This window comes from Emys orbicularis, chromosome 2, assembly GCF_028017835.1.
Source record: "Emys orbicularis isolate rEmyOrb1 chromosome 2, rEmyOrb1.hap1, whole genome shotgun sequence".
NCBI lineage: Eukaryota > Metazoa > Chordata > Testudines > Emydidae > Emys > Emys orbicularis.
The window spans coordinates 157,755,689-157,770,073 of record NC_088684.1 but is presented as its reverse complement, the minus strand read 5'-3'; the positions used below and the strand labels follow the sequence as shown (position 1 = coordinate 157,770,073).

At 39.8% G+C, this 14,385-nt stretch overlaps 1 protein-coding gene across 1 annotated transcript in view; it reads right to left on the bottom strand.

Moving 5' to 3' along the window:
- Positions 1–14,385, bottom strand: part of DNAH5 (dynein axonemal heavy chain 5) — a 248,587-nt gene that overhangs the window by 173,078 nt on the left and 61,124 nt on the right. Inside the window, exons 11-18 of the mRNA XM_065398374.1 lie at positions 14,202–14,315; positions 13,124–13,231; positions 12,189–12,311; positions 9,494–9,709; positions 7,673–7,780; positions 6,701–6,786; positions 5,252–5,573; positions 78–284 (exon numbers count right to left, since the gene is read on the bottom strand). Coding sequence (XP_065254446.1) covers positions 78–284; positions 5,252–5,573; positions 6,701–6,786; positions 7,673–7,780; positions 9,494–9,709; positions 12,189–12,311; positions 13,124–13,231; positions 14,202–14,315 — 1,284 coding nt within the window. The remainder of the gene's footprint in view (positions 1–77; positions 285–5,251; positions 5,574–6,700; positions 6,787–7,672; positions 7,781–9,493; positions 9,710–12,188; positions 12,312–13,123; positions 13,232–14,201; positions 14,316–14,385) is intronic.

The window sequence follows — 14,385 nt, the reverse complement described above, 5'->3', positions numbered from 1 at the left end:
TAGTATTTTTATCTTTCATGAAATTATTGGAGCTTTCAATAGCTCTATGCAGATCTAAACGAATAAAATAAACCTACCTGCAGTTGATTGAAATTCTTCTTGTATGAGTCTTGCTTTTGCTGTAGAGCAATGGCGAAAGGCGGGATTTCAAGGTGCATGTGAGCCATGCACTCTGTTTCCCGAATTAAAGTCAATATCTGAGGGTCAAAATTCACAAATAATTCTCCTGTCTCTGGAGCCTTCACCAACAGGGATGCCTGAAGCCCTGTTTTCGTTACTTCAATCTGCAGGAAACAAGAAACACTCTTGCCGAATAATCACAATCAAGTCAATACTATGCTCTGAATTTGGATTCAAATATACACATAGAGTCTGAATTACAAAAGTGCTAGTGGAAACAAATTAATACTCAAATCTGATACAGTCTGAATCTAAGCTTAATATCACCTCCATGTAGATTAGAGTGAAAAACTGCCTTCCTGCCAAGCTAAGTAACTACCTAGATTTTCTTCTGAATTTTGGGCCTGTTGTAATAATTGGGCCTACAAGTTTACCCTAATTGTGAGCTCAAGTGTAAAAAGTGGGTAATGATGCATGAATTGTCACAATGACCTATTATATAAAATTGTTTCAAAAAAGGTAAAGAAACCCCAAAAAATTAAATTAATTTAAACAAGAAGGGCTTCACTAATACCTCTCAAGGACTGTTAAAATCATGCCTGGTGAACAAAAAAAGTTAAGGACCAAAAATGTATAAACAAAAACTGGTGTGTCAGAAATTAGGACTAATTAGTAACAAAACAGCAAGGAAATGGGCTATTCTACCTATCTCTCCTTTTTATGGTCATTTTAAAAAAAAACTTTGGGGGGGAAATTGGCTTCTGGAGCTAGCTTCACTATCATGGCTGCCACCCCCACTGTCTCCTGGGACTCCAGCCTTCATCATCCTGATACAAAGAAGTGTCCTGACCAACCTGGGCAAAAAAATAGGGGGGGAGGGAGCCCAGATGACATTGCCACCTCTTCTAGCTCCAGCTGAATCCCGAGCACCATCTGGGTTCTGAGACTTTATCTCCCCCATCCTTTCCTTCCTTATTTCTTTTCTTTCCCATCTCTCTCCTTTTGCTTTCTGTTTAATAAGAGTTGGACTTAGCTGGCCAAAGCTATATATTTTGCAACACTGCTGTGAGCCTGCACACCTAAAAACAGTGCCCACCTAAACAGCCTGCTAACAAAACAATATGCTGTGCCTGTGTTTTCTCAGTAAGTTTACAAGTACTAGTCAACAAGAAAAAAGACAGAGCTGCATTTTCTAGCTTGGCTATTCTTTTCTCTTCTCTTTTGTGCGTGTTTGTCTTTTTAGGAAATGGAATCCAAGTTTAGCAGCCACAATAACAGCTCCCGCCCAGCTCAACTAACTTCTCTTTTCACCAAAAAGGACAGCTATTACCAGCTTTAATACAATCTAAAAAACTGTCAGACAAGGGGGTTTTCCTTCTAAAAATTCTCCAGCTAAAAAATGGAAACAAAAAGTGCAGTTAAAATAAAAGCCTTACTTAATACTTTAATAAGCCCTTCTCCCATCCCCTTCACCCCACCCCCACCCCCACCCTCACCCCCATCCCCACCAGCGCTTCTTTTCTGTATCTTCAATAAGAGGTTTAAAAGCTTTTAATGGTGTGTTTGCTATGGTACTAAGCAGGCTAAGGTCTCTATATACCAAACTCCAAACCTTGTTTAAAACTGTTTAACATTCAACTGTAACTGGGTTATGTTAACACCTTTAGCTCTTTGGGAATCTTTATTCCACCTAAATTAATCAGGCAGGCAATGAACATGAAAATGAATGCAGCAACACAGATTGGAGCTATGAAGGAAGTAGTGTCACAAACAGAATGGAGAGCCTCCCAAGGCCATAGAAATGTAGGGCTGAAAAGGACTCTGAGAGATCACATCGTCCAGCCCCCTGAACTGATGCAAGATCAAGTATTCCTAGACCATCCCTGACAGGTGTTTGTCTAACCTGTTCCTAAAAACCTCCAGTGATAGAGATTCCACAACCCCTCTTCGAAGGCTTTTCCAATGCTTAACTACCCTTATTGTTGATTTCAGATAATTTTTCCAGTTTGTCATGGTCCTTTGGAAGTTTAATCCTGTCCTCCAGAGTGATTGCAACATCTCCCAGCTTGCTGTCGTCCACAGGTTTTATAAAAAATACTCTCCATTTCATTATCCAAGTCACTATTGAAATGACTGAATAGTACTGGACTCTGGGCAGACCCTTGCAGGACCCCACTAGATTCGTCCTCCCAGTGTGGCAGCAAATCACTCAACTTTTTTTTGAATAATTTTTCAACAAGTTGCAAACCTACATTATAATAATTTCATCTAGGCCACATTTCCCTAGCCTATGAGAATGTCACATATAACAGTGTCAAAAGCCTTACTGAAATCAAGCTATATCAAATCTTCTGCTTGCCCCTATTCACTAGTAACTGCATCAAAAAAGGAAATTAGGTTGGTTTGGCATGATTTGTTCTTGACAAATCCATGCTGGCTATTACTTATAACACTATTATCCTCTAGGTCAGGGGTCCAGCGCTGCATGTGGCTCTTTGGCTGCCCCCTTGCAGGCAGCCGTTTTTTGAGGGGGTGCGAGGTGCAGGCTCTGGCCAGGAGGTGCTTACCACAGGTGGCTCCCGTCAGGCGGCACAGAAGGACTCTGGCCCCATGCCAGAAGCTCTGGCCCCACGTCCCAGAAGCGGCTGGCTGCTGGTATGTCTCTGTGCGCCCCTTGGGGGATGGGGGCAGCGGGTCTCCGTGCACTGCCCGCGCCCATAAGCAGCGCCCCCGCAGCTCCCATTAGCCGGTTTCCGGCCAAGACGTACCAGCAGCCAGCCGCTTCTGGGACCTTACCTGTGGTAAGTGCCTCCTTGCCAGAGCCTGCACCTTGCACCCCGTCCCGTACCCCAACCCCCTTCCCCAGGTCAGAACCCCCTCCTGCACCCAAACTCCCTCCCTGACCCCACACCTCCTCCTGCACCCCAATCTCCTGCCCCAGCCCAGAGCCTGCTCCTGTTTATATTCAAATTCAAATGGCAGAAGTCACATTAAAAGTATTGGTGAGTAGTAATAACTTGAATATGTTCAATTATTATTAGTTGATAAATTCTAACTCTACAAGTAGCTTTGCATGTGATGCGGCTCTCAAAATATTTTGGTCAAAGTCAAAAACAAAAAAATGGCTCTTCTTCTTTGAAAAGTTACCAACCCCTGCTCTAGATGCTTACAAATTTAATAAAATTTGAAAAAATGACAAATCTGTATTTTTAGTTATTTGGGGGTAAGTGGAACACAGCTTCTTGCCTTGTATGGGAAATAATCCCAACCTGAACTACCTGCTGCTGCTATGTCTCAGCCATAACTATGCTGTTATATGTCCATTCCTCATTATTATCTCCCCCTTGATCATCATCAGTTCAAAAGTTGTAGATAATGGCTGCCTAAGCAATACTCTGCCATGTGATTTATCCCATGTTGGGCACAGTATTTTACTTTCCAATCAGATATGTAGGAGATCTTTTCACCATATTTCAAGGGCCAAAACACACTTATAGAGGCTGCTCAAACAGTGTCACAAATTCAATGCAATGACACATTGAACACATCTGCAATAATTCATGATCTCAGGAAGCTGTCAAGTCATTTCACATCTTGCAAGTTCATTAATAATAATTCAGCTAATATGACTGTACATTACTCAAGATGTTACTGTTCCATAACATTCATTGTGCAAATAAGGCAGCACAACTTTCCCACAAAGAAATTCTGGAGTTCCCACATTTCTGTTAAGAGATTCATTATCCCCTCCACCATAGCTGGGGTGGTGCAATCCTTTTCCTCATGCATGTATTATGTTTTTCACTCAATTTTTTAAAACACTTCTCCATGAAGTATCCCTTACACCTCTTCCCCTCCTGTACTAACATAAGCACACAAGCCCAGTATTGCTGCAAGCTTACTTTTAATGTCCAAACTCTTTCATCACCAATATATGTTGAACAGAACTAGACTGACACAACACTACAAGAGATCATGGTGGTAACTATCTTACTGTAGAAAGAGGGAGATGGACAAGATAACACTCTTTTAGCAAAAATTAGAGACAGAAAAGATCTAGTTGGTGACTAACCTTTGGAATGGCCAAAGTGGTCTATGCAAGGAGTTGCTAGCAGCACAGAGGAGGAGTGTTTCTGTTATGTTCCCAATAACTACTGGACAGGCCATCTGGAGACCAGGTACAGAAACCAACTCTAGAGCTCTCATGGTAGAATGTAATGGTAAAGACAAGTCCCTCCAGTATCTCTAAAGCTTTGCAACGTGTCAGCCAGGCCACATGAGTTTCAAGCTGATGGTAACATAATAAGTCATTCAGCAGTCCCTGAAGAGCAGTGACTATTTCTAAGTGTCCATCAAATCCCTATTTCTATAAAGGAAAATCATACCTTGTCAAGTGGGTGTACTAAGAAGAGAGCATGTAGGAAGCTTTTATCATCACGAGTGCTCCTACAGCAGCAAAGAAGGAGCTTAGCCTTGTTCTCAAGCACTGAGATGGCAATCTACTCCATATCCATCCACCCTCTGTGGCTTCAAACAAGTATGATCTGCCAGCACAGTAATGCCGCCAGCCCCCTAATGCTGCTATGAACAGTAAGGATAGAATTTGCCTGTAGTGCATAGTATGCTGCCTGAACTAGGGACACATTTCATTTTGAGCTAGGCACTTCAACAGGAAAGTTGGCCAGATTCTCTTCAGAAAACAATCTGTGGGACACAGCAGAGTATGAGGGCCTGCAAAGGAGCCTGTTACAGAGCCTTGATTATGGTTTAAGTTCTATGCCGGCCCCATCCCATGACACTTTAAAGCAGCATAGAAAGTGCTCTAAAGTTGAGCTGTTGGCCATGGCCTCCAAGAGGCCATCTGCCAGTGGAAAATAGCCAAAGCACAGTAACACTCTGGTCATTCCCTCTCCCACCCAATTTTTACCCCCGTGCTGGGAGCTGCAGGAGAAGGTATAGTAGCTAGCTATACCAGTACTCTGCTAGTTAGGGACTTCTTATACCATGGCAATCCACTTATCCCATGTTTATACAGCATCTAACACCGTGGGTCCCTAGGCATTAATACAGCAGCAAAAATACTAAAAACAATTCAAATTTCACAGTCACAGCAGCAAGTGAAACATTTTACCTGCTGAAGCCATCCCCTGTGATAAATAACCTCAAACTCCAAGAGGACTTTTGCCACTTTGTTGTAGTTGCGAACTATGCGCTTGGCTTCTCCTGTCTGCAGAACAGTGGGATGCTGTTGGAAGAGGTCCATTGGTTCCTGGATCCTGTGGAAGAGTTGGCGTGCCCACAAGATCTTACCAGCTATTGGTGGCAGGTTACGAGCCAAAGGAGGGTCATTTTTCTGCTTAGTGTACAGCTTAGAGACCATCTCAATGTCATGACCATAGTTCTGAAGGATTTTCTGGTATTTTTCATCAATGCCAAGATTGGGGATTTCTAATCTGATAAAAAAAAAAAACAAGGATGATCATTGGAAAATTTGCCACAAGACTTCAGTGATTAGGGGGCTCTTCTAGTTTTGAGTTTGAATGTACAATCATTTTTACACACTTTTGTATGCTCTGTGGAGAACAAATGCATTCTCAGCCTGACATTCAGCAACACCTTCCAAAATACATCCCTACAACCAGAAACTAGGCCAGGTTTAGACAGTGTAACAGAAAGTGTTTCTAAATAAGCCTAGAAATATCCCTCTATCACCCATATAAAGGGAATCTCACTAGTGCTAACTTCAAGTGTAACCTCACATGGTTTTCAACAAGTAGTAACACAACCCTGAAACCACCAATGGCATGAAATACAGGAACTCAGTTATACAGAATAGGGCAGAAGAATTGTGACAGTACAGACTGAGCTTGCCCTTCATTCTGCCATTGTAATGATTGAAAGCAGTACTGCTAGCCCATCTTCAGCTACTGATACCACAGCAAACCATGGCAATGCGACATTGTATGTCAAGATGCAGCATGCTCAATGACGACAAATAGATTTCAATATCCAAAAGAGAACCTTCAGCCCACATGCAGAGAGTCAGTTCCTGTGCTATATTTCAATCGTAAAGACAGATAAAAATAAATAGACTTTGGATACTGCATTAGAGATACAGAACAACAACAAAAATTGAGTGATTTTTCTTTCCAGTGTGTATCTATAATCAATGTAGAAGTTAAATATGCTTGACCCTAAAAAGCTTAAGAAATTATTCAAGAACCATTATCCTTACATAAAGTTTACACTGTCATCTAAGGTCAGTAAGATCAGGTGATCTCACAAATGTGGTGGCCATGCAACTGCCCAGAAATAAATTCTACTTATGCAGACTGTCAGAAGTGTTCAGCTTTTCTTTTAAAGCAATCTAAGTAGAGCCTTTCTTTTTATCAGAATTGGTGAAAAGACATACTTAAAATGATTACTCGAGTATCAATGTATGTCCAACAAGAACAAAAGCATTTTATAGCCAATTTCTTCATTTTTTAGTTTGTCAAAAGAGGTTATATTTGACCTAATGTGCAGAAAACTGGTATGCTGCTCTAGGGCATACTAGATATATTTATAAATATCCCTTTACCTTTCGAATTTCTTCAGCATACTAAGAGCTCTTTCAGTGGTTGGAATCCTTTCAAAGGTGATGTCCATAAAGGTCTTTAACTGATTCTGGAGAAGGAAAACGGTTATACTGAGGAGAGCTCTATGGAGTGCACATATTAAATATACAAAGTACTATTTGTCAGTGTGTTTATCATATTCTGTACATGAACACAAACTACATACTTGATAACAGCTGCAGTTATCCTACTTTGGATGTTGTGTGAAAAGAAAATAGCAGAAAAGCAATCTACCTCTCCAGTTCTCTCTGTAGCTACAGAGACCACAGAAGTTCTTGTATTCTCAGCTGTTCAACCACGTCAACAACTATAATCTGAGGGAATGCTTTCCTTCTCCAAGGCAGCCAAATCAAGCTCTTACACGGATATTGGCTTAGTATAGCAACCTAGTTCTCCCATCAGCTTTACATGGCTCCAGTGGTTAGTGTGTGCAGTTTGCCCCCTAAGAGTCTGCATTTGGGGATTAGGGTAGAAACTTCTCCCTTGGGAGAAATGGGTGCTTAAGTTCTATAAAAGTGAGCATCCTCTATTATTCCCTGCACTGGAATACTATGCGTGTGCTGGCCTTTATGCACCAGGCTGGTTTTACCAGGAGACAGTTAAATGCAACGTGTAGCCCCTATAAACAGTCTCAAGAGGTAAGCACTCCCAAATGCTGTATCAATCTCAGGATGGATAGGAAGTGTTAATCCACTAAAGTGCTGTGTGATATTGGAGTGGTATTAGATTTATCATTCATTCTAAATGGAAATTTGTATTTTTGATCCATGAGCAAAAGCACTCCAAGTGCTCCAGCCATTAAATCAGAGCATGCATACACACGTTGATATTGCCTCAAATGGACACTTTTTCCCCTTTTGGCATTCCAATCAATTAACAGTAGTAAGCCTAGACAAAAAAATAATAATCACCAAGCGCTTAATTATGCAACCTACATGAAGGTCACTGGTTTGTTTGCAAAACTCTTCATAGTCCTGGTCAAAATCAGCCTTTCGTTGATCTAAGAAGTTGTACTCCTTTTTCTTCATGGTGGCAACAATGCTCTAAACAATTTTTGAAAGAAAACAAAATATCAGAATACAGTTGCCTTATCAAGCAACCTGTCATGTTCAGTTACTTACATCTGTTGGGTTTACAAGGTTGTGTTCTGTGTTTTCTACTACAGATATTAAAATCTCAATTTTTCAAATGCATAAACAAAACAATCTGAGTGATAGATAAGGAAAAAAATACAACACAGTCCACAGCAGTTGCACTTTAAAACACTCCCATCTATTGTAAGTTTTAATGTAGAAACTGATAGAAAATTCAAACCCTAGTGATTTTCTCATTTAAACATATTTGTTACCCATAAATAATTTTTTTCACATACAAGTGTGCAACACTTCCATATAATACACTCTGGTGCAAAGTAGTAGTATATCAGACAAAGCGAACAAAAGTTCACGTTAAATTTCTAACAAAAACACACTATTAATAGTATTCTCCTTTAATTGATGTATTCTGTGAGGAAAAGAGGAATATTCAGAATCACATTCCACTGCATGAACAGCCCTAGCATTTGTTACTTGCCCACTGTTCCAGCATTGCTGCAGTTTGCACAAATGGAAGCACAGATTGGTTGGCTCCCCGACACCAGTAGCCAATAATACTGTTAAAAGTTGGGTTTACTCCTGCTGATCAGCCACAGTTCAGCATGCTAGCTGCTTGTCATGCTCCACTTATCATTTAAGTCCAGACCTATATTTTTCATTGGCATAGATGGATTCACCATTGTGAAGACATTTTAATCTAAACCTACTGATTTTTTTTACCCTTGTTATAATAATTTCTTCCATGAACAAAGTAAACCTAAGATAGCAACTAAATGACAGAAGATTACATGTGTTCATACTGTTCTATTCAACTGGTAAATGAACTCCAGAACCCTTTACTTGTCAAGTGTTTCAGCCAACCACAAGACAGTGGATACCTATGACACTGCCACATAGTTCAGTAATTTAAATAAGGCTACTACCATTCAATAGCAGCATGGCCTCATAATGACCTTCAGGCCTTTTTTTAATTGGCCTTTGATTTTTACCATCAACAGCATGATATGTATTATTTCAGAATGAAGCATAAATTTTCTCCCCCTGAACAGAGGGCTGCATAAAGCTCTTAACACAGGGCTTCAGTGGTGCAATGGCTCTTGAGTGTGTCCATGGAGTTTTACCCTAATATTATCAAGACAATTCTTTACTGGCAACTCATCTTAAGGCACAGCTGTAGCAGTGAAACATCAGCACCAGACAACCTAAATAGGTGACCTCCCATCACAATGTTCAAATACCATGAATTTTATTTTTATACTGATAGAATCATGACATTGTGCACTTGACTGTGAAAGGAATAACGAGGAAAGGAAATAAGGAATCCATGTATCTCTGCCCTAACCTCTTGCATTTATCCATGTTTTGCATATTTTGCCTATTTCACCCCAACCTTTCTTGCTTATACGCCCTCCTTCTTTGCACATTTATCCCTCCCTCTAAACCTTTGATGGAAAATGCTTATTTAACAGCAATTATATTGACTATAAAAGTCTTGTGCATTCAAGTAGATTCAACAATATACATCTCTGATAACGGACTAGTACCCAGTAAGATTAGTACAGCCTATTTTTAAAATTTCTCCATAGTCTGTCATCTACATTTGTTGTTTTAATTCCAACTCTGCCTAATGGTGTGAGAGGGCAAGATTTGCTTGGTGTGTACCTGATATTTTGTTGCCATAACTTCCAATCCTTCAATCTTTGATTCTTCCAGAACTAAGTAGGTTGTAATGGTACTGAAGACATGTATAATTTTAACTAGACGTCGATGAAATGTTTCAAATTTTCCAAAGATATACATCTCACTAAAATCAAACTGTCTTTCAGCTGGATTTTGTTCTAGTTTTTCTTTTGTCTTGTGAAAACAATTTTGATACTCCTTGGAAACAACAAAATTGAACAAACATGACAGACATCATAAACATTTCATTTTCATAATCTAGAATAGAATTATCTAGACAGTCACCATCTCTAATCAACTTGGGGTGGGGGGTAAATTTGATCAAGTAATCAACTGTCTACACTACACCAAGTCTTTAGTGCAGTTCTTCTCTGAAAAATTAGGTTGAGAAATGGCATCATGGGATTCCACATTCATTATGTCTTCATATTTGCATATTCAGTTTGCTTATCACATTCTTAGCTACATCAAAACAACCCTATTGCCTTCAGTGGCACTATACAAGTGAACTCAAAAGTGGGAATTTAATTAACATGTAGAAAAAGAACCCAATTCACTTTCCCTTAGTTGGACAGTAGTTAGAACAAGGTTTATCATTAAGGGCAGATATGACTGAGTACAAACCAAATAGTTCTGCTGAGTAACAGTGTCTTCAGTTTTCCCAAATCATTTCCTACAGTAAAGCACTGCATAAGTTAGAGTGCAGCTCTGTTGCAACAAAAATACTTATTCTGGCTTGTATGGACTGCACCAAACCTTACTATAATCAAGTTAAAAAAAATGTTCTGTCAAGGGTCAAACTATGAACAATTTAATAACACCGGTACATAGTTTCTCTCACAGGTAGCCCCATTTAACTTGCGTACAATTACTCTCGTCTGACGGACTACTGAAGAGCCAGGATTTTCACAAGTGCTTAGTAATTCTGGGTGTTGAACCTGTAACACTTTAAACCATTTTCTAAGGTTGGATGCTGAGAACTTCTTGAAAATCTACCCCCTTTACAGTGTTTTAAGTTCAGCACCCAGAATCACTAGTCACTTTTGAAAATCCTGGCCCAGATTGCTTGCTTGCTTGCCCCTGACAATAAAGGGATTCATAATCTATCCCTACATTCATGAATCAGACTTCAGTTCCAAGCCAGTGCTTCTCAATATGCAATATTCCATCTTTAACCCAAGTACAGACCTAGACTTAAGTGTATGTAACTCAACTCTCTTTTTTTAAGATTAATCCCTAAAAGCATCTTCAATATGTAAATGAAAAATATTTAATTTAGATATTAAGGTTTGGATTTTTTGTAAAGGGGCTCGAAGGAGTTGGTTGCCAAATTCCAATAGGCTTTTTTGAAAAATCCCAACCTTAGCCTATAGGCAGTATGCAAATCTCCAGTGTGTACTCTGGTTAAGTTCAACAGCTCCTCCAAGTTTCTAGGTTGCCAGGTATTCACTCTAACAATCCCCACCACCTCCTTGCCATGACTACCATCTTTCTGGAGAAACTCAGAGGGCAAGAAAAATCCCAAATATTGCAGTGTTAAAAATGTCTATGTTGAAAATTTTACTCTAAGATTTTAAGTGCCTACGTGATTTAGGAGCCCAAATTCCATTTTCAAAAGTCACTTAGGTATTTCAAAAGTTTACCCATAATCTCTTCTGGAGCTAATTAGGTGTTGAGGAATGTTTCCTTCCTGCTTTCATTATTCTTTCTAGTTATACTGACCAACATGCACCGGCCTGGGTGCCTAGAGCTAACCTCATATTTAAGCACCCAAATGAAAGCTTATATTTAGGTAACTAGGTATGGAATTTGTAGTGCAACTTTAGGATTGCAAATTTTATCCATTGAAGATATGCCACCAGATTCTAATTATAATTATCCCAGGTTAAATCCTTAACTGAACTTCAATTAAGGAAATGGAGTTACACCAGATTTTTCCCGGGGAAAGTGAGATCATAGTTTGGCCCATTGTTTTACTAGAGAACTGTCTTTCACTTTTCTGTATGCAATGAATTCTTTAATGTCAGTCAATGTTAGACAAAGACAGAGAACACACCACAAATACCAACAAGACTAAGGCAGTTGGAAACATCTGTAAGAATCTATGTAAACTTCAATATAGGATTCTCTCTGAAGAAAAGTATTTAGTATTGAATGACTCTAAAGTAGTTAGTGCATTTGGAGAGAGACTTTAAAAGAGGCTCTGTACCCAGGACTCAGAATATGATGACAAAGGAAAATACTGCCAGAGCATGAACTCACTACATGCAACTTCAGGGCTAGAATAGGTGCAAGGAAAGGGATGTAGAGAAGAGGACCCAAGACGCCTTGGCCACTTTTGCATACTTGATTAAGAAGCAGTCAGACCGTCTTTATGCACCAAGAATGAAAGGAGTCAGTCAGTCCCCAGACTGCGTGGGAGAACATGTCCCCACCTGTCCTTCTACACCAGCAGTCAGACAAGGGAGTGGGGTGGAGATCTCACAAGTAGACTATGAAGGCTAAGTGGACCAACATCATCCAGTGGATGTATTTTGCCTGCAGAACACAGGGCAGAAGACTCTAGCAATAGAACACTGAGGCACTCTCCCACCCCTTCAGTCCCAGGAGAAAATCCAGTCCTGAGGCCACACATTCTTTGCACTTTCATTTATCACACACTGAGCTTTAAGGTTACCTGTTTAAGTCTAATAGCTGCTTGCAGCTTCTCCATAACTATCTCCTGAGGCTGGTCCCAGATGGTGGCAGTCTTGTTGTTAGTTATGTAAGCTTTACATGCTGTTATCATCTGATTTGTTACCTAAGGATAAAATTAATTTCTAGTCTTATGAATAGGTCAGATTTAACATGCTTTGTTTTCATTTCATTTTATGTCCCCCATTTACTCGCTACTGGCCGACTGCACATGAAGTGCCAAAGCTTCCAGCCAGGTGTATAGACAAATGGTTTCACCTCCAATGGCCAATCTCAATTCTATTCCCCAACCAAAATGTTGCTGATCAAGTCACTGCACAAGAGATGGGATAGTCTAGAACTTTAAATGTGCCAAACGAGGTTGAGGTGACAAAGCGCTTTTGCGCCTTGTGAGTCAAGTATAACTAGTTATGTCCCAGATGACTGCACTAGGAGGGAATAAATTAGAGGCATTCTTAAATTGAACTCCTATTTTCATGCAGGAATGAAGAGTGATAGTTAAGAAATGAGCTAAGTTAGTAAAACTGTTTGTATACAGAGTGCAAAATTCACAATTGGCATAAGCAGCTATAACTCTGTAGAAATCAATGCAATCACACCTGCTTATGGCCAGAGTAAGTTTAGCCCAGGTTGTCTTTCAAGGATTCTCCCCAAGGACTCAGTAGGTTTTTAAACACTTGTCATGGTTACTTGCATCATTTAAAAGACTTCACTCTAGATTCTTTTGATCAGCGTTTTAATGTAGTCTACATTCAAAGGAGAGTCAAGAATTCTACACGTTGAGACAAAGGTGGTCTCACTAAATTTCCAAGATTCCTTTGTGTTAGTCTCCCCATGGGATCTTTTAATTAAAAGTCAGCTAACTGTTTTGTACAGAAAGTGATATTGACACAAAGAGAGTATGTTGTATGCACCCACCTTCACAAACAGTGAGGTTATCTTCTCAGAGGTATTGTAGTAACGTGAGATGCTGTGAATCATTTTTATTGCATTTATGAGACCTGGAATAGCATCTACCATGGACACCTAAAAGGAAACACCATACGTTTCTCAGTGTAATTCACCACTGCCTTGTATCTTGTATGATTTACAAATATGCAGAGAGGGTACAAAGTGTCACCTTTCTAATTTGACAGTCTCTTTTCTACTGTGCATTCCCTTTACTGCATTAGCTGACCTATCTGATAGCCCAACTACTGTGATTAATTTGTCTGATTATTTTGAGAAAAATCTTGCAATTCAGGCTCAGACAACAGAGATGCAAAATGGAATCTAGAAGGGGCAAATAACTAGGGCCTTGTCTACACAATCTTCCACTGATTTAACTATGCAGTGTTGTTGTAGCCGTGTTGGTCCCACGATATTAGAGAGATAAGGTGGGTGCGGTAATATCTTTTATTGGTCCAACTTGTGTTGGTGAGAGAGACAATCATTCAAGCTTACACACAGCTCTTCTTCAGCTCTTCTTGGCACATTCAGGCACTTAGAAGCCTAAATCCCACTAACAGTAATTGGGATTTTGCCTCCTAAGTGTCTAAATCAGATAGGTGTTGCAACGCTGAGCACTGCAATGCCTCAATATCTTTACAAATCTGGGCCATGGTCTTTGACCAGGTAAGTTATAATGAGGAAAAAATAAGCCGTCTCTGCGTAGCTTCAGCACAGCTCTAAACTCCCAAAATTTATATTGAAATTAGTAAAAAAAAGAGTCAGCACTGCATGTCCTTGGATGTCACAGAAACCAGAGCATTTGTTAGATCTGGCCTGGCATCCCTGAAGAGGGAACACTCATTACTAAGTAATTTGTTTTTCAATGACAGTATACTATAAACCTGTTTTGAGAACTTGGAACTAGATGCAGGGATTCTTCAGATGCAACGTAATGTTACATGACTTTCAAACTGGCAGTGAAACCTATGAAATGGAAATTTGCTTGCAGTTCAGTTGCTATATGGAATCTTATCTTTTCATTCAGGGAGTCAAAAGTTGTACTTACAGGGTCACTGTTGTATAGGGGGTCACAGCATTTTTCCAGAGTGTAGAGATACTTAACATTGTCTTTGGCTTCATTAGCTGCATCAGTGATGCGAGTATCCAGCTCTCGCCAGCTCTAAAATTAAGAAGTAAAAACCAAAAATAATTATTTTAAGAAAAATTGAAATGTCAAAGATATTGTACCA